Source organism: Rissa tridactyla, chromosome 2 (genome assembly GCF_028500815.1).
Source record: "Rissa tridactyla isolate bRisTri1 chromosome 2, bRisTri1.patW.cur.20221130, whole genome shotgun sequence".
Taxonomy (NCBI): Eukaryota; Metazoa; Chordata; class Aves; order Charadriiformes; family Laridae; genus Rissa; species Rissa tridactyla.
The window spans coordinates 157,892,655-157,914,206 of NC_071467.1; the positions used below are offsets into that span (position 1 = coordinate 157,892,655).

At 40.1% G+C, this 21,552-nt stretch overlaps 1 protein-coding gene across 7 annotated transcripts in view; it reads right to left on the minus strand.

The window, feature by feature from the left end:
• The window catches only part of DNAJB6 (DnaJ heat shock protein family (Hsp40) member B6), a 64,299-nt gene that overhangs the window by 22,201 nt on the left and 20,546 nt on the right, over positions 1–21,552 (minus strand). For 5 of the 7 annotated variants that reach the window (XM_054189559.1, XM_054189560.1, XM_054189556.1 and 2 more), the window contains 3 exons: positions 15,220–15,351; positions 14,125–14,266; positions 11,977–12,047 (listed from right to left, as the gene is read on the minus strand). In XM_054189559.1, coding sequence (XP_054045534.1) covers positions 11,977–12,047; positions 14,125–14,266; positions 15,220–15,351 — 345 coding nt within the window. Of the gene's footprint in view, positions 1–9,829; positions 11,169–11,976; positions 12,048–13,123; positions 13,284–14,124; positions 14,267–15,219; positions 15,352–21,552 lie in introns of those variants that run through there. The other 2 variants (XM_054189561.1, XM_054189562.1) reach the window with 2 other exon arrangements.

Consider the following 21,552-nt stretch of genomic DNA (forward strand, 5'->3'; position numbering starts at 1 on the left):
ATCAAACTGACGTTCTGACCAAAATAAGCAATAAATGGAGAGCACAGAAATTAAAATTTTCTCAATTGAAAAACAACGAACACCAAACCAGAAACATGATTACGATCCAAAAAACCCAATACTTACAATTCTCTTTTGTGCCTGGCACCGGTATCATCAGTCACTTTACAAGCTCCATCTGCAGAGATCCAGTGGGAACAAGGAATGTTTTACCAAGAGAACTTGGTGAGTTTTGGAAACGGAAGGGAATGTGAACAGCGACACTGACACCTGCTTGGTGCACTCAACGCGGCCACACATCTCCTGGGAAGGCCACCCAGAGCTGCCCATGCCTGGAATGATGCCTGTTCCCACCCTATGCTGCTGCAGCGGCACCATCCCACCTTCTCCTCTTCAAACACACCTCTGAGATCCACGGGATGAAGCACCAAGGACAACAACAACCGTTTCCAACCACAAATCTCTGAGGCCAAAGCGAAAAAGGGAGGGACCAGGATTTAACAGTTACCACAAAGGCAGAAAAATTGGAACACGCCACATTCCAGAAGGGAGCAAAGAGTACCAGAATGCCCACCGGCTCTCGGTGGAGAGGTGGATGCGCCCATGGAAGCGATGCGCCCACCGAAACTGCACAACAGGACAACAACTCAACACCTGGAGTTGCCGTAATGAGCTTCTGCTCAAAATCACCTGGCATTCGGACATACCCGTGTCTCCTGTAATTCTGTAATGGCAATGAAGGCGTTCAGTGGACTCGTTCTACCATGGCATAAATATTTGAAAAATCCTTAAAAACACTTCATCAAAGCTGCAGAGCTTCACACTGTTTAACTATAACGACCTATTTGCACTACTAGCAGCCCAAAGTGCAGGACCCAGCAAAGCTAATCCACCTCCTTCTTCAACACCAGCAAACTCAAAATCTTCTCAGAAACACCTGCCAAGAGTTTTACTAAGTTTGAAGATGTGAAACTTCATTTAGGCGACAGGCCTGCAGCCAGCACTGTGATATCGAAAGGAAACCTAGAACAGATGCGCAACAGGTAAGACTGACGTTCAACTATGTTTATTGTCAAGCAAGTCAGCGACTCTCACAAAAGTCCCAGACTTTGCACCTTTGAGAATATTTCATCCCTTTCCAATTAAAATTCCGACCTCGCCTGAACTCCCAATATTGGATACAGCCTGGCATCTCTGCAGAAACAATCTCCTTTTACAGGAATTTTTAAAAACACTCAATAAAAGAATTAACAACTGTTTTTCTGAAGAAAAAGTTGCTTACTCAAGACTGAGTAGTGGCCTGGGGACAAAATTACGGCAGACGACGCAGCCAGTTCACCTTCCAGGAGGTGGAATCTGTTAGCAGAAGCCGACAAAGCGTTGAACTTCTATTGAGAAGACAAATTGATAAATAAAACCACTCTGGTGTAACACTAACATACGGGACATTGATGACAGTTCAGCTAGGACCTCAGAGTGTCCATCTCTACCCCAATTTCCACTGAAAATGTGGTGGGTCTACATTTTAAGGGAAGATTAGCCAGAACTGTCACAAAAATAGGAAACTGGAGAGGCTTTGACCTCTGTTAGCAATATATCATCTAAACCCACATTATTATCACCTAAACCTACATTAAAGCTGCACTTCAAGTTGCTGGCTTGGCTCTGTGCCACTTACAGGTCCATACTCAACACCGCAGACACTGGTAATTTGGGGAATTTTACCGCCACACCCAGAAAACAGGACAATTAGCTGAATCTGGAGTCCCACGTGAAGGAAGGGTTGGCTTTTTGTTTCAGGAGAAGCTGGGGAGGCGAAAAACAAAATCCCCCCCTCTAACAGCTCTCGTAAAAGAAAAGGCTTTCCACAGTTGGAAACTGTTCTGTCCAGGACGAGGAGCACACCCCCTGCGAGACAGCAGCCCGCAGACGGGCAGGCACTCCGCTTCCTGATTTATTCTACGAAAAGGGCTAGCAGGGATGCAGTCATCTCCTCCTAGAAACATTTCAGGAGCAAAGCGCACGCGTGATCTCGGAGCACGCGCTAGAGGAGAGGGAAGAGTGTAAACCACGTAAAAGTAATCAATTAATCTTTTTGTTCTTGATTTTGTTCATCAAGAAGAGCAGGGAGGCTTAAGCACCTGCGTCTTCTCAGAAAAATGTTTTATTTCCCTGGGTCGAGCTTCTTGTTTTAAGGAGTGATTACAAGAAGCATCTTCTCAATTATTCATTGCATTAGAAAGTACTTGAAAATTCCCCTTCTGTTCTATGACACTTTTCACGACAGAGTTGTATTTGTCAATAAAGATATTATTAATGGCTACAAAACTGCTATGGGAAGGATTCAGGACAAATTACTCAACTTTCTTTTAACCTTTCAAACAGGACTATCTTCCAATTCTTTCGGGCTAGTACTTTCAAGGTGGATCAAAAGTTAGTCAATACCAATGTTTCAGAAATACTTTAGTAATTACTTAGACAGCCTCCTTGCAACCGACACTGCAGCTTATACACCCTATAGCAGCAGCTGGCATCAATATAACAGCTCAAAAATACGAACAGGCATAGTAAAGGATGCATAATTTTCTTTTTACTTAACAGTGGTCAAAATGATCGTTTACTTTGCCATTTTCTACCTGGTTCTCTAGCGAAACTGCTGCGTTTCGCCTAAGAACACCTGGGGATGTCTCTTCCAGCAATGTAAGTGGGGACTTGAGCTGTACAAGAGAACAGAATGGCATTTCCTAACTCTGAAATAGGATCCGCTTTTGAGTTGGGATGCAACTCAAAGACTTTGAAGCTCCTTGGAAAATATGGATAAAAAAAAAAGATATAATTCTTTTGCTTTGCCAAGTTACAGCTCCGATACATTTAAAAATAGCGAGTTTTGAAGTGGTTTTCTGCTAACGAAGAGCCAACGCGTACATGGTGTACACTGGCTATGCACTTTGCCAACTAGAGGAAGATTTCTGTGCCAGACTTCTTTTACGGCAGGAAAGGGCAGAGCAGTGGGGCACGTACGCTTGTTTGCTTTTCCCTTCACAAGATTCCTCGCCACCAGAGCTGCATCTGTGCTGGTGACGCCGCGCTGCTTTCGCTTCGTTTTTATTATTTGTACAGCAAGGAGACTGCACAAAAGCTATTTTAAGGGCTGAATATTTAGATCTCAAAACACAGTTAATGTGACCGTAGAAGAACTAAGGCTTGGTTCTGGGGTTCCAGCACGCTCCAAGACGGGTGCCTTCCGCAGAAAATTAGGAAGGACCTTAGAGATACCAGGACTTGGCCATACAAGAGCTTACGTTTTGGTTTCGTTCCAAGCTATGTTTGATGGTTATATGACCCAAACGCTGCAGAGTTGTAATTCCAGGAATTTGCCTTTCCTCAGGCTTCTCTTAGAAATAAACTTGATTAACAAATGCAGCTCTGGGTATACACAAAGCCCAAGTAAGCATCTACAGACAGTTTTTTCACGCACATAAACCCTGTAGGAGACGCTTCTCTGGCTGTTCCCTGTAGAAATATTTTTCTGGCGTATTGCAGTCTTAGGCATTTAGCACACTACCAAAGATGATCCAATTAAGAAAAAGCCAGCTTTTTTCATCATAGTCACTCAAAATTCAAAACAAGCATACTGCTGTCCACGTAAGATTTAACACACGCTAAAAATAAAAACTTTACATCATTAAAACATTGCCCACGTTTAAGAAAATGAATAGTTCATTCTGCCAAATGAATCTTTGTCATAACATTACATTCATTAACAGGAGACTCCTAATCTTCATCTCAGGAGCTGAAATTAGGCTCTCTCAAGCTCTACAGTCTGTTGTGGGTGAGAAGACAGGAGATCTACAAGGGCTCACTGCAATGCAAATTCCAAACCAAACGCCCTGGGACAGTCATCACGGCCCTCGCCCTGGTTCCTCCTCGTCACTAAACACCCAATTTGTCCACTACAATAAAGCAACTACTTACCTTAATAGATCCAGAATGTCTTCTCCCACATGAAGTCCACTCTCGGCACCTACACATCCCAAACTGGATGCTTTAGGGCAACAGTCATCAGGCAACACCATGTGTGCCCTACGTGCACGGGGTGTCTCCTCTCTTCCCAGCCACCTGCGCCTCCTGCCAGGCCCCCGCACGCAGCCCCAACCATCCCCCAGACTCCTTCACCACAGAAGCACCCCCCAGTCTCAAAACCATGGGAAGAGAGCATGGCGTGGGCGTTAACGTTAACACAGGAGGAAAGGGAGGGAAGAGGCTAAGACGCAGACGATGAATGAAGGCCTGAAGTAACACTGCGTCCCGCGTGGCATCTCGATCTGTGCCCCTGGCTCCCGGGTTTCCGCTACTTCTCTCTAGAGCACGAACGCTTACTTCTCACTAAAACATATTTTTCAGAAATCTAGTCTTCTAAGACACTGAAAGCTGGAGAAAATACTTCTCTTGGCAGGTTCTTCCAACAGTTAGTCACCCATGTGTTAAAAATGTATGTTTATCTTCCCATTTGAATTTGTCTAGCTTTATACAAATGTTTATGCCCTTCTTCCAAACAAGGCGACCTTTAATATGCACGGTTTTATCTTAGTGGCGTACACATTTTTTTTAGAATCAAACTGGAATTTGGCACACCACCCTCAGGCTGCAGAAGCACCTCCCCTGCCTGGGCTGGCAGGGAAACCAGCCCCCGCAGCAGCAGGGAGCTGGGGCCGGCAGGGACGGGGCAAATGCCCATCGCTTCTGTATTCACTGCAGTAACTCCTCATCAGGTTTTCCCAATGAGGAAGGCAAAGGCCAAATGAGGAAAATAGTCCTCGAAACTTATGTCAACAGCACAAAACAGGCCAAGTTGGTTTCCTGCTTCTCCCTTACTGGTTTCATGCCCTGCAAGTTACATTGAGAAGCAGCATCGCGCCTATCAAGGATGTTAAGATTTGCCTTTCTTCTTGGGGCTAAAACATCCAAGCCAAGAAGAGATGGAAGAAGGACTAGGGGTATTTAATGGAAGAAGCATTTTGGTGGTTGTCCTAACTCAGCACGTGAACGCCGCCAGAGAAAAATCTTACACCTCTTTGCACTCATTCAGGAACTCAGTCAAAGACTGAGGGCAGAAGGTCCGTGAAGAACATTACTCATGCTTGCAGGCAACGCCAGATGCGTCCACAACAGCTTAAAGTGAACTTCTAGCTCTCTACTGCTCTCCTGAACATCCAGTGCCCACTTCGTACGGATGAGCTGAATAACGCCCTTTCGTTATTGAAGTGCTGTACACTTGGTGATAAGGACCTGACCATATTTCCTGTAAACACCCAGTAGTAAGAAATGGATACGTCAAGATTAGCAGACTAATTGTGGGAGGTGTCCGAGTGACTACTTAGCAGGGCAAGTCCAAATAAACCAAAGTAATAAAGTACCTTCTGATGCGAGGCAGTATTGTTACGAAAAGCCTGTCCAAAGTCCTCTGAAGACAAAAGGCTCAGTCCTCCCACCCTGGCCAAGAGAGACGCGACTAAAGGCTGAGCCTTGGCCATGTGAGTTTTCTCCATTTTCCTCCAAAAATACTTCCATACAGAAGTCCAATGCAATTTTACAACATCCATAGTCTAGCTCCCTTCGGCAGAAGAATGACAGAGACTGATACCACGCAACACGCCCCTTCACAGAGGCGAGACGCAGCGCTCCGTTGCCGAGTAAAACAAATACTGCAACAGAATGACCAATTCGGATTTAGTTTCTGTACTGGGTTTTGTGCTGCTCGGAGCAAAAGGCAGCCACCACATGCCTAGGAAAAAAGTTTGCCAGATGCGGCTCTGGTGACAGTTATGCAAATGTGTGATAAATAAAGGAGTTAATCTTACCCTGTATATCAGTTACAAAGATTAACATAGACACGGCCTGTATTTCTGGAGAGAGACCGAAAGGCTGCTGGATCCGCCCAGCTTCTCTACCAGATGTGTCAAAGCCTCTGCGAGCTTATGATTTTTTTTTTCCAGGTACACTCCCCTCCTGGACCACACTTCAATCAAGTTTGTGACTGCACCCGAGACAGAATAATCCTACTCCAGAGCTGCTGCTTTGAATCTTTAGCTGTTTTGGCAACAGCTTCAAGCAACTCCATTACAGACATCGCCAAAGTAATTCTCCCTTCTGGCCATCAGGAATGTGTGGTCCACAATTGGAGTTCTACGACCAGTCACCCAGGCTGGATTCCTCTCCCATACTAGGAACTCATTCAAATAAATTTACAAATAAGAAACAATGCGGGAGATTTCATAATTGATTTTCACCAGTCAATAAAAGGAGGAATTGAAGCCGCCTCAGCGTACCATGTCGTTTGTTATACCACATAAAAGCTAGCATCCTTACTGCAGTCTTTACAAACAAAGTGTTAATATTTAATCTCTCTCAGAATTAACATTCCGTTGTATGAAAGGATTCAGCTTTATTCCGATCTCTGGTAAACTGGCAGCTACGGGGGTGGGGCTTTTTCTATTTTTAGGAAGCTCATTCGAAGTTGGCTGCATTGAAAGGAATAGCTGAAAGAGAGGATAAGTTATAGAGCAAAGTAAAGTTTTAAGAGTTATTACCGTAAGCCTCTAAAAATCTATTTTCTTGATTGTCAATTTTAAGTCATGCTGAAAAATGATCTATTTTTAGTGATTTCAAAATGAACTCACTACGCTGCAAAAGCCAGCATTATTGAAAAAGCCAGAGAACTAAAGAGACAATTCCACTTAATAGCATCCTTTCAATAAAACTTTTTTACTTTCTAAATTAAATATACTTTAATCCTCGCCATTACACTTCAAAGCCGACATCATCTCAGGCAGGAATTCTTTAGCTTCATTTATTTGGAAGGTAATTAGCACTTAGGCCACCAGTGCAATTTACCTCACCCCAAGACCTCATGGCTTTCGATTTGGGTACTATCTCATCCCAACTACTGCGCGTATTTTAGACACAGTAAGCATGAGAGGGGATATAGTACTCATGTGGGTTTTCAATTAACTTTCTACCAGCTGTTAGAAGCAAGATAACACCTAACCCAGCGCTAAGTCTGCCAGAACACAGTTTTCAGAGAAGTTTCAATGAGTTTGAATCAGCAGTCAGCTTGCATAGGTTCAGCGTTACAGCTCAGATGGTCACAGCATTTTAATTTTCTGGTGGGTTTTTTTTTTTAAATCTGACAGCAGCATCTAAAAAGTGAGGCTTACTGTTCTGTGAAAGCAGGACCTACGTGGCAGAGTCTAAACCAACCATCCACTGCTTGAACTTTTCAGTAGCGCCACTTCGCTCAACAACCAACTCAAGGCATTTTTTCCAAAACCAAAGCAGATCAGGCATTAAACCCACTATAAAGATGAATTCAAAAGGTACAGTTTGTAACACTAACAAAGTAGATTTGGTTCGTTCCAACACTATTGCAACATAAGGACCATTTCAGCATTTCGGGTGGAAGATAAATGGCTTTTTACTTAAGACAACCACTTGAAGACAAGCAATAACAACAAGAAAACCCAAACCGTCCATGTTGAGTACTTCATAAAACAAGCCCGTAGTCACAATTCAGTCCCAAAGTAAACAAGAGCAGAGGGAGCAGACAGTGCAAACAAACTGCTTTTTCTTAGGTTAAAAAAAGTAAAGTTTCAAAGTCCGGGTTAACGCTGAATGGCAGATTACCGATGTCTGCATCGCAACTGCCTCGGGAGAACACCATGACTTAAAAATAAGCCTAAATACCAAGACATCCAAAAACCACGACCAAAGAGACACGTTTTCCAAAAGCGCTTTTGAAAAGCTTCACGAAAAACTTAACAAGAATTCTAATACTAAGTTAAAGTATTGCAGTAGCATCGAGTGCTTTTGAAAAGTTCTCCGACCATCAGCGTCGTTCAGCTGGAGCGTTCATTTTGCAACGCAGCCCTCCCGGAGGTAAACACTATCCTGTTACAGTCACCAATTACACTAAGGCAAAGTAGGAAACAAGCTCACTTTTCAAACAGAAGCAAATTCAGGACTAGAATTCACATTCCCAAAAATAAAAAATAAAATCTAATTTTCTTTATCACCGGACCATCCCAGAGATGGTCCGAAACACAAAAGCACAGCTAAATCCAAAAGACAAACTGAGAGCTCACGCCAATGCCCAGGAGGCAAGCAACCGGGACAGCTGGACACAGCCACCAACAGAGAGATAGAAAACCCTTGGGCTTCTGTAGAGATGATATCTAAGCCTTTTCCAATCTTGTTTTCAGTATTCTAAGACTCTGTCCATCAATTAATCGCAAGCTGATACAGTATACATCTCACAAATGCTACGTACGCTCGCCCTGCAGAGCGGCTTTGTCACTTACACCACAAACCACCACCTGCGATTCCCAACAGAGGAGGCATCGTAAGCACCGAGAACTACAACAGCTTCAGCAATTTTGCAGTGTGAAGCATTCTAAGGCAAAATCCCAAACTTCTTCAGCAAAGCCAAGTGACAGGGGTAGGTGCCATGCAATCTAAAGAGAAACTCGTGTTACAGTGTATTGCATTGAAATTACCGCCATGCACAAGAGACCAAAAAGAGCTCGCACCAAGAAAAAGCATTACAAAGTTATTGTGTTCTACCAATGAACTTTGAGGCAGAGCATGAAAGAGTAAGTGACTTTGCAGGTTCAAAAACTCCATCTTCGTTTTTCCAAACCACTGGAGGAAGCTAAATTTAAACTGGATGGTGTCCCTAAACATTCAAAATTAATCCCTCCTGTATGAAGAAATGGTACTTTTAACCAAACAGCACCTGTTTCTGAAAGCTACCTCAGGCCACTGCGCATGTTATGCCTAAAATTTGCTAGAATTAAGATTTTCTTTCTGTTATTTTTTGTGCAATTTTGGCCAAAACTGAAGTTTAAGGAAACTTGCTGCCTTTGACGATCCATTACTTCTAGTGAGTGGGTTTTGTACATACATGCATATTACTTATTAGTAAGGAATGACATGGAAGTTCTCAGAGCAGTCTAGTAAGTGTGTTTGAGAGAAAAGAAACTCATTTCAGCAGCACAATTAAGAATGTCTAAATATATAATACGTAATAGGAAGAAACTAAATTGGATCTACAGTAAACATAGAATGAGCATTCATTTTGTGTAAAAATGAAGTTAGACGTAAGAATAAGGAACGGTGTTATTAAAAAAAATGTTCTACATATTGAAACAGGTGGAGACTATTAGGCTTAGTCAAGTGTAAGGAGGTGATGATTTTTTACATCTGGAACTGCCAGTCCAATTGTATACTTTGACCAAGTCCATGTATCCACCCAGTTCAACCACCAGCCTGTTCAAATGCTGGTGTGTGGGTATCTGCTTACTACCACAGAAATCTTTACTGAGGAGTTCTGCCTTCTGCTGACTCATTTCTTCTTGTCCGTTTTTGCGTTTTGCCAGTTTCTCTTTCTACCAAGAAAGTGCAGCGCTGCCCTTTAATGCTGCATTTTCTCCAGCTCTGACAATAACCAGCTTCAGGGATCTGAAGACAGAAGAGAGACTACCCAAAACACTGGGTCTTCAGCAAATTTAGTGTTAACAGATTTCATGATAGAACCCTGGAGGGAATGGTTTGTATATAATACTGTGAGAAGGACCGCACTTTTCTGGGTAAAACCATCTAAGGCAAGCATGTGGCTACAGATTTGCCACTAGCAGCTATCATAATTGTGTTCTTAACTCAAGCTAGGTAATTTAAACATTAAAGAAGATTACCTGAGATTAAAATAGAAGGTGAAGTTTGGCAGCTTAACATAAAACCTATGGGTATCCACAGGAAGGAATTCAAACTCAACTCCAGATTGTCCTAATTTTATTTGAGTTGGTTAACCAATTTTGAAGCACTTTTTACAGTTTACATAACTTAAAGGAGCACACTGTGTCCTATAAATATAAATTAACATTTTTAATAACTCAAAACATCACAACAAAGCCAGATTTTGAAATAAATTGTCTGTTTAGTTATCTGGATCAAGAAGTAACATACATGGGGAAGGCAAAAAACAGCATTGACAAGAAAACACTGTTTAGTTCTAAACTGAGTTTGTGCTTCTACACCAAAAACACAACACTGAAGTAACAAGAAATCTGCAAAGAACTTGAAAAGGTACATAACTTCTGCAGTCCCAAAACCTAGGTACATATTTATTGTACGTATTTGTTTCTTCTTCTACCTGTTATTTTGTTTGGTTCTATGAAATTAGCACTAACGGTAAAGGGACAAACGTAAGATACACTGACTTTGCTGCAAATATGAACTCTGTTGTAGCAGTTGGCTAGACTGTTGGTTTGGCTTAAGTTGACTTGGTTTTCCTGCATGATGAACAAGAGCGAAGCTTTTCGATGTATTTAATAATCAACGCATTTGTTAGTACAAAGCAGATGGTGTTCAGCAAGAAGGCATTAAGTGACTATTTGAAAACACCATGCTTTTTTTTTTTTTTAAACCACGAAGCCACCCTGAAGAATTTGGTGAAGGCCAGATGTTCAAAGCTGGTGCACAGCTAAAAACTGCACATCCGTGATTTATGCATGGAATTACTCAGAGCCTGGCAGGTGTTAACACAGGCCAATACTTATTTGCATGCTTTCTCTGTGACATACAGAAATCAAGTCATCTGTCACTAAACTTCGAAAATCTGGTCTTAGCTACAAATTAACACTTTGCTTCACGCCATTAATTTAACAGAAGGCATTCGTCCAGCTTTAGATTTTTGGTTGATGAGTAAAAATAAGAGATTTTAACCCTAATAATTTTGTACAAATTTTCTCCAAAGCAGTTATGTTTGTTCTCAAAATAAGCAAAAAAAATCTCATTGTTCAGAAAGCCTTTTTAATTATAAAGATTTTTCCTGTATATTTATGTTCACTACAGATTATTTTTTGAAGCAATCTCGGAACTTAGAGCTTTAGAAAATTTTTTTTATTTTTAAACAGAGGGAGTTACTTTAGGACTAGACAAAAAATAAAAAAAAAATTATATATTAGGGCAAAAGATGGAGTTAGAGAGTCAGCCTCTGAATGCTTCTTAAAAATAGGTGCTTCAGATACAGGTTTAGAAAAGAAATTAAATGTCATGTTTTCAGGAACACTGAAGAAAACATATGGAAAGAAAAAAGGCCCTCATCCTTAAGACTGAAGAAAAAGGTGGTAGGAGAAAAAAAAAAAAAGCACTGTTAGCACTGTTTTCCCAAGTTGCCCAAATCACACACAGACACAAGAAGGTTACAAATGCCATTCATGAAAGAATGCACCACAAACATCAGCATTTATTCATTTTGAATATTATTTTTTTTTTAGCAAGTGACAAAAGACCCAGCTCACTGGCTTCACTTTTGTTTACCTTTTGCTTACATTACACATTGAAACATTTGTCAAAACTTACTAAGTTGTCTGCATTCATGCACAACTAGAAAACATCCTTAATTTATTTAAACCAGAAATGCATTACCAGAAATGTATTAACATTGTTCACTACTAAACATTTAAAAAAAAGTTGAAATTATTAAAAAGGTTATCCTGGAAATGTTAACTTCACAGCAGACTTAAAACTACTAATTGGCTCACATTTCAAACAGATTGGAAAAAGCAAGATTCATGCTAGTGTTAGTGTACATCTCGCCCTAGCACTACTGAAGGATCATGGTTCACCTTGATCATATATAATAAAAAGAAAAGTGCATACAGAAATTTACAACATTTTTAAGGACAAAAATGGTCCAATTCATGTGGTCCCAACAATAAACTCAAAAGTCTATGACAAATACGAGCTTCGGTGAGCTATTTATACTACTTAAGTATGGATATACAGAAAGTTGAGTTCGTTTGAAATCTTCAAAAAATGTTCCTGTCAATCCTCAAATGGTGGCTGTTATAGCTTAAAATTTCTGTTAAATGCGTGCGTTGAATTACTTGTTATCCAAGCGTAGCAGCTGCTCCTTACCATTTATTGTTAGCGACCTTAACTGGCCATCTTCTTCGACTTCTACTCTCTCTTGTCCATTCTCAACAATTCTGTAGGACAAAAGACAGAGTTAGCAGTTTTAAAGCACTGGAAACAGTTTGAAAATATACACCAGACCTAGGCTTTTAGATAACAACCTGTAACAGAGCACTGCCTGCTTGATGCAACTGTAGTTGGCAAGCTTTCGTATTTAACAGCGTAGAAGCTGATATTGCTTATTTATAGCAGGAAAATTGCTTTCTGGAAGTTTGAGTCCTCCAGTTTGTGGAGTGCACAGTTAGAGCTGTCACCTCATGCACTGTCACAGCTGTACTGACACTATGAGCTATTACCTAGAACTAAATGTCTTCTGACAGATCAGCTGTGCAATCTTGATGTTGTATTTAGCACCTATCCCATTTGTTAAATGCATAACGTTCTAGATCTAGATTTCATGACATAAGGCATGCAAGACCGTCTTTAATGCACTTTTAATTTGATCAGAGCAATTAGTTTAGAGACCTACTGTATACCAAGTTTATGCCTAGCATATACATTGCAAAACCTAAGCATCCCTGACTGGAAGGGGAGATTATTAAAGAGCTCTATGGGTTTGGGGTTGGGTTTGGTTTTTTTTGGGTTTTTTTGGTTTTTTCTTCTTGTTTTAGAAATGGGAAGATAAGGAATATTTAAATTAATTTTAGAACAGTTAAAATTTAGGCATAAGTTTTAATTACCTGGGAATTCTCCCCTCATGATTCAAATAAGGAAATTACATGAATGAATATAAATTTTTCTGGAGATCAGACTTATTAAGGAGAATACACCCAAACTAAAACCAGAGGGAACGGCTTCTTGCCTGAAGTAAAATATTACTCGGAGATGATTTTCATCGGGTATGCTAGGATATGACTCTCCTTTAGACTTAGCTACCTCGTGGGCAGACATTCTAAAAGTAACAGGACGTCTCGGAGATAGTAAATGTGCCTTCCTAGATGTGGTTAACCATATTTCTTGCTTCTCCATCCGCTTTCCAAATATGATAACAAAAGATATGATAGCCACATACCTGACTTAGCCTACTTTTAATATTAAAACATAGTGCCTTATTTTCTTTTGCATAAATAATTTCTTTGGTCTCTCTCACCTGGTACAATTCCCTCAAAAGTGGGCAGTTCTCAGATTTTTCTGGAACACACTCACAGAAAAGTGTCATGACCACACCAGCATGTGATAACAAAGGCTGCATTTAAGAGGTCAAGATGACAGGATCTCTCCAGTATACAGGACACAGAAGAACGTTTGCACTTTGAAGTGTGGGACACAAGTTACCAAACAAAAAAATCGAGTCTCCCTTGCTTTTATGTAAATTTTTATAAAGTATTGAAATTACATTTAACTACTTGTTCAGTAACTTATTGATGGTGATGTTCCATGTAGATTACTCTATAGCTAACTAATATTTGGGTTCCCCAAATGCAGTAATTTCCCCATCACAAGCATGAAATGGTGAGAAGGTATGTTGTGTACAGTGTTTGAAACTTTTTATACAAACATTTAACTTCTCTCAAATACTGCCTAGGAAAGCAAACTAGAGCAGATGTTAGGGAAGATCATTTCATGTCTCATAACATTAAAAGCTTCATGATCAACAGAAAACAAGCGCACTTTCCTCCTCCAGAAGCTCAAGCCGACTTGGCAGACAGTACTCAAGGAGCATAGTAAAAGATGCATCACTACACAGGAGGTCCTGAAGGCCTCGAAGAGCTCCATTGACAGGTGCCTTTCAAACAGCAAACAACTTGCAACCCTCATTTTTCATCAGGGCAGTTCTGAAAGCATGTCTTACACATCTGAACCCTCCTCAACTATCAATAGTTTAGACAAAAACACCATCTTCCCCACGTTCACATGCTGCAGCTTTATGTAAACTCAGCAATGCCAAGAAGAGTCAGAGAACCCAGTAACGCTTTTCAATTTTTTTTTAAGCATTCAGAGAAATCCAAGTAATGTGATGACTACAACATCAAAAGTAAAAATACATATACGTATCATTCTATTTATGTGCATACATATTGTATATTTATATGCGTGTATTTATAGCTATATATGTCTCTACATATAGTTTCATACAAATATATCACTTACCTCTTTGTAGTAATTTTTCTGCCGTTAACTATTTTAGTTGAGGTTGATACCGATTTGAAGTTACCCATCCCACTGCCACCAAATGACGTAGAGGAGAATGAAGTAAGGCCTCCATGTCCCAGCGAACCAAACGAAGTAAAACCTATTGGAAAAGAAGATACTTGATTAAAAATGTGGTTTTGCATGACTGCCAGATCCAAATTTATCATCTCTCAGACTACATCCTAGCTTCAGGAGCCACTCAGCATCAGTGACTCGATGGCAATAAACACCAGTGTGAGAATAAAAGATGGCTCCCATCAATTTCTCCCATATGGACTCATAATTCAGATTCCAAATGCATATCATTGTCCAAAAAAAATATTTGTCACCTCCTCCCATGAAGAAAAGGCGTTCATGCCTATTTGCTGAACTCAACCATTATATCATTCTTTCCACTCAAAGTAAAGCTAATAACTTTAACGAGTCTGATATTTTGCTTTAATGTAGGTGTTGGGATGCCCTGAGTTAGCAGATAGAAAAGTTTTGTATCGCTAACAATCCAACTAATACCCAGAATCTTAACACTTGAAAGGATGCTGACTACCAGCAGCTCTCGGCAGCCTCTGAGATACAGACACCAGCATTCAAATCCACTGCCCCAGACAGAAGCGATACTAAGTAGTACCATGGATTTTAGGCACACATTTTTCCAGGATATTTTCAGGACCTAAGTAAAAGCCATCAAACCCCCAACACCCAAAAGGAAACAGAATTAAAACAATTCTAAGGCTACAAAGAAACTGTAGCACCAAAATTAAGAACACAAAAAGTTCTACTTTTTAGAGTTCTGTTTACTTTTCATGAACTTTCAGGTAGACCAAATATTGTAACTATAGTTTTATTTACACTCAGACTTCACAGAGAACAGCTTAATTTAAAAAAAAAAAAAACAAACAACCAAACAAAACAAAAAAAAACAACCAAAAAAAAAAAGCCAGCCTCAGAATTTCTTGAATGAAGTAGGCAACTTTTAAAAGAGTATTTATCTGCTTATTATATTGAGATCCTTTGTGAACCAAAACTGCATTCCTTGTTAAATGTTGTGATAGTTACCTGTGTCAAATGAAGAAAAACCACTTCCAAAAGCAGGGAATCCACCGAAGGCAGAGAAAAATGATCCACCGCCTCTGCTTCTGCTTCCCCTTGGAGCCCGCCTGCCCCCGAAGAAGTCCTCAAAAGGATCTTCTACAAAACAGAACACAACATTTAAGAGGCCAATATTACTGAGTGATTCTGTATTTAATCATTAGGGATTCCTCATTAGAAAAAGAAATTTCCTGTTACAGATAAGATTTTTCCCTTGAAATATTTGATGCTACTGAACTAAACTCTCCACCAAAAAGGCAATTCCTATGCTCCTTCTGGACTAAATTCTATCTCACTTTTGGACATAAAAATAATTATAAAATAGTTGATTTCCTTATTTTAGCTGTTTAGTATTAAAAACTGATAAATCTAAAGTAAATGTTCTTATATTTTTCAATATAATGGAAGTGGCAAGAGCTACAGAAATAGTGTTATTTCCACCACACGTTCATACAGCATAATATACTGGAGGTATGATAAAAAATTAGATCAGTATTTATTTGAAGCTATGTCAAGCCAGTTAGCGTATGACAGATTTAACACTCTTCAGATGGATAATCATGATCTCTACACACCCAGTCACCACAATGCAAATCCTTCAGCTGTTCTACAGAACTCCCTGTTGTCAGACGAAGGTTTTCCAAGGTGTAGAATAAAGAGTAGTACTACAGACAAATTACTCCTAGAATTTGAGTTTAACAAACCTTATAAAATTGCACACAGGTACCTGAACTTTCTAACATATTTCTATTCAAGATTTATTGTGGATCACCACGGTGAGAGCTCTAAAAGTAACTTCCAGATAGGTTATATCAATTATTGACATATAAAAACAGCAGCCAGGGACTGATGACTCATAAAGTGTTCAAAGTGTTTATTTTAGCACTTTCCACATTAGGTACTTCATTCTAATGCACATTTAGGCAGCAAAGTATGGAGGTTTACACGCAGTGTCCCAAAGGGGCGTTCGGTCCCCACCAAGCAGTGGCAGGCGGGGAGAAATAGAGAAAGGGGGTCATGGATAAAATGCTATTTCAAATTCAAGAACAACTGTAATGTCATTCAGAAGGGCTGCTGCTCCATCCACATCAGGAAAACAATAGCTTCTTTCAAAAATAAAAAAAGCACCTATACAAGCTATCCTTATTTATTTTACCACATTTTCCTAAGAAATAGTTATTACTAGAATTATCTGAGAAATGCTTTTTACTAGTGCTGTTAAAACGAAGAGCAACATTTAAAATTGCAATCAAATAACAGATACTCAATAAACATAACACTTGCATTAAAATCAGAAAGGTTTGTAACTTCAACTACGCTCTCCATCAATCACAACTCTCACAGTACGAGTGTTGTAAAAGTTGACAAAATGACAAGTGGGGACTCAATGCTAAAAGATAACAGTTTGAAACACTGCTCAGAATAAGCTTTTACTGAAAAATGTAGATACTGGCAATAGGAGCAACAGAAGTATGAAAGCAGGGAAAGACTCTTATAACTGCATGACTGTTCAGAACTACAAATGGACAAACTGAAGGTCAGAAATGCAGTATTCATTGCACTTCTGGCACCCCCACAAAAATCCAAGCTGATTTATGATAAATCACCCAGTTAATGCAATAGCGACAATACTAAAGCAATCGGCAAGATAACAGAAATACATTAGTTACCATCTGGTTTATGTGCAGTTACTTAACAAAAGTGAAACGTCACAATGTATTTATGTGGAACAAAGGCAGCCGCTGAGGTTCAGACATATACTCTCATCAGCAAAGACATAAAACGCCAAGAACAACAAAAAATAACCCTATCTTTCCCCTAGCTTCCACAGTTTTTGAATAAAATAAGGCATGACCTAACTTTTTACCTTACATACACTAGACAAGCAAGTGATTTTTTATTTTCCCTACTTCAGGCATTTTTTTGTTTTGTGCTTTTTCTTCAATGTAGAACAAGTTTTCTTCAGTACAAAGATGACCTGTTATTATCTTAAAACAATGGAAATTAAACCAATACTTGGGCATGGAAATATGGGAACCTACCACCAAAATGACTATTTCCAAAACAAGCACTACGCCCATTTAAAAAAAAGGCAGCTTTTTTCAGACTAGCGTATCGGCTAGCAAGTAAAACCGCTGCAGTTAATTGTTTTGTAGTCCAATTTATTCTCGCTACAGTGACTCACAAGTTAGTTATGAAGGTCATTCACTCACGTGTACAAGTGATCTATATTATATTACTCCCACTGTTAACCTTTCTATTTATAGTCCAATTTTTCTTGTTACCTGGAGTTCAAATAAAAACAAAACAACCTACTATGTAAGCTTTTGAGTTTTTCATCCTCCACGGTATATACATCAGTATATCTGCAAGTGAATCTCTCCTCCTCGGCACAGCAGCAGCAGAAACACAATGGTTTTTAAGGGAGGATCACAGTGTCTCCCAGAGATCCCTGCTATCAACCCAGCTTCTATATGGATTATTCCCTACTCCTAGCCACAAAAACCTAACCCAGACTTGGACCTGCCTTATTAGCCTTTGGCAACCCTACACACCAAAGAAAGAGGTCAGCACTCCACATTAGCAAGTGTTCTAGCCTCAGGTGATTTCTGTTAGCAGCCCTGCTAATAATCCTCCAGTCCTCTTCCAGTAATTCCCTCCAGTAAATGAAATACTCAAACCAGTCTTCTGCAGTGGACTGCACGATGCTCAGCAAGATGGATTATGCAGAGACAGGAAAATGGGTAGGACTTTTGTTAGGGAATATTTCTTATTATCCTGACAGCCATCCAGGTACAGCATGCTTAAAACAAATAATGCCAAAACCATTGAGGAGACAAGGCAGCAGGAGACTTCTGCATTATCATTTGTTGTATCCACCACCAAACACACATTAATATAGCAACCTCACAACTACTCAGACACTGTTTATGCTTTTAGTCCCTAAATCAGGATGATTAATGGTACCACTCAGCAAAATAACAACATTTTAGCTTGGTAGGTCTATTTCTGTAATTTAGCAGAGCCTTTCCATGCACAATAACCTTTCCACATAGATAGCTTTTTCCGAACAGTTCAAATGCAGTGCATATCACGATGTCAGAGTGTTGAAGTTTTTTAATGATTCCTCTTATGACAGTCATTTTAGTGCAACTTACAATCCATATAATTTTCTTATTGAATGTTAGAAGCATATCAGATCAACAAAACTAGGCACCAAAAAACACCCCCACAAGCAAAGGCCTTTCTAAAAAGGGAAAAATACTATGCAAGTACTATATAACTTTAAAGCTTCAGAAAACCAAAATGCTAGACCAGTGTTACCTCAGAGTATCAGTATTTATCTCCTGTTCAGAGATAAATCCACAATTTATTCTAATCCGGGTATTATCAGAAGCTTATGGGAGGACAGAGTATCAGATTCAGTTTCAACAGAAATGTCCGAGCACGCTTCTGACACAAAACTTGTGGTGCTGTCAGAACAGCAAAGATCAAGAGAGAACTAAAGTTGAGAAACTTCAAGGAAGCCAGTGAGACAGACTTCTAGTCTATCCACAACAGAAGATGACGTGAAGCTTTTGGGGGAAAAAGCAAATGCTTAAGCAAAGAACTCCCAGTAACCTGTTACCAAAAAAGAGATGCAATGAAGGACTTCAGGACTCTTGCTGTTACTAGGTAGGAAGCCTGCAGTTACAGAAGCCAAAAAGTTTATGTGAAGGTAGGAACACAAAGTGTCCAGCAACACAAGACAACGTATACTAACAAACCCACCAGAAAATAATGACATTAGAGGTAATTTTTCCAAAAAAATTTATTTAGAAAAATCTTTGCTAATTCAAATGCCACAACTGTCTACTTCCTCTGGGTAAAGCATCTCACTGCGAACCATGGAATCCTACCTTGTTTTTCTGTAGTCACAAGGAAAGAATTTAACTTCAAAAGTCAGATAACAACAACTATACTGCATATCTCTTTGCAGCTCAAAATGAGGTAGGTCATGATCCCTGCCCCCCTCAGGAGTCCTCAGCTCCAATACAGAAACAGGATTTTCTCACTTTCAGCAACATAATCCAATTGCAGAATACTACTCAAAAGATGCGATCACTCTTCTTTCCTGCCTTGTGATCATGGAACCGAATAGTAGCAGGTTGCATTAATTCACTGACCTGAAGAAAACACTGAGTGTTTGTATTGTTAGCTTTCTGTTGCATCCATGAGCTAATCTGACTCAATAGCGGCAAGACTGGTGTATCTGAAAGAAAGTGGGCAGGGAACCACTATACAATAGGGGAAGGGAGGAAAGGTCGCAAAAATCAGAATATCTACATTTGACACAGTCCAAAATTCAGTTAAACGTCATGAAAGTCATGAAAACAATCTAAGCCACTAGCTGAAATCATCACAATACACTATAAAGCTAAAGTGCCACATTTCCTATGGCTGCCACTTCTACCAGGACACCTGTACCCTGGCAGATGCTTGGGGAACCAGATCAGGAACTGATCAGCTGAAAAGGGCATCTCCATATGACAGAAGTCCATCCACATCAATTCTTTACTGGGGTCCCCAGTGTGACCATAAAAGCAACTGTGCTGGTTACAAGGAAGCCTGGAAGAAGCAGCGCCCAAGGGTCAAAAGCAGCACAGGCAGATGCTTTCAGCCGTCATAGTAGGACGCTATCCCTGATAAAGTGTGCATGCTCCAGTGCAGTGCCATCATTCACCTCCAAAAAAAAAAAAAAAAAAATCAAGAGTTGAGATAAACTGTGCACTGTCAGCAAATGTTCTCACGTGCACGCGCTGCTGCAGACACAGATGTCGATAATCTTATAGGGACAGTATGCAAAGGAATATTACTCTGCAAAAACAGGATCACTGCTCAGTCACCACTTGCTGGACTACTTCCCCAACCAGTCAACTTTCCTTCCTTTATTCTTTGCAGTCACAGCCACGCTATTGCCTCTGCCAAAACGTGACACGTAAGAAAAGCTGAACGCCCGTATTGCAGATGCAAGAGGATGACACAGTAGCTGCAATGTACCGAGCAGAATAATGCTGAAAGGCTGCTCAGCCCCTGCTAAGGAAGCACTCAAACTCAACAGCACGGAGTATTAGAGTCTGCAGCGTTTCAGTAAGCAAAGGCAGTACAGGCTGCCTGCCTGCCACCATTTCGTTATATCAAAAGCATACTGTAAGTGACTTTATAGATCATGGCAGAAGAGAGTCTGAAATGCACGTCTGACAAATGTGTTTATGCATATACATATACGATGCATACAATAAAATTTAATTCTTGGAGTAGGTGTTTCTATCTTGTCTCCTATTTGGAAAAAGTTTCAAAGATGCAGATTTGCAGTAAATACACACAGGACCTCTCGTGTGTACCCCCGGCACAATAAAGCATATCATCAGAACTGGACAGGACACAAACCTATAAGCACTTTGCATGGAAATATTTTCTTCCTTAACTATAAAATGAGCATACTGTTGATGCCACTTACTCAGAAGAGACACTAAGATGCTGTTGAAAGCACTGTTGATTCATCTGACTACAATGTTTCATCATGGTCTTTTATAATTGCTCCCTTCCAGAAATTAGAACTCAAACATCTGTTTCCCCAACATATTTAAGGAAGCTTACCAGTAGACACATTTTAAAGTCTTTCTGATGATATATATAAGAAATTCTGGGATTACTAATTTCTTAGAAAAAGGAGACTTAAAACTTTACCTTTGAATGCCATCTATACCATAATTACATAGATGCTACAGTATAGTAACTCCAATTCTAAACAGCATTTCATATTTCATAGAATAGTTTGGGTTGGAAGGGACCTTTAAAGGTCATCTAGTCCAACCCCCCCTGAAATAAGCAGGGACTTCTTCAACTAGATCAGGTTTCTCAGAGCCCCATCCAACCTGACCTTGAATGTTTCCAGGGATGGGGCATCTACCACCCCTCTGGGCAACCAGGGCTGGTGTCTCAACACCCTCAGCATAAAAAATTTCTTCTTCTTCTCCTTAGCATGAATCTTCCATTTTTTAGTTTAAAACCATTACCCCTTGTCCTTTCGCAACAGGACTTGCTAAAAAACGTTTGTCTTCATCTTTCTTATAAGCCCCCTCTAAGTATTGAAAGACCACAACAAGGTCTCCCTGGAGCCTTCTCTTCTCCAGGCTGAAGAACCCCAACTCTCTCAGCCTGTCTTCACAGGAGCGGTGTTACATCGCTCTGATCATTTTTGTGGCTCTCCTCTGGACGCGCTCCAACAGATCCATGTCTTTCCTGTGCTGCAGGGAG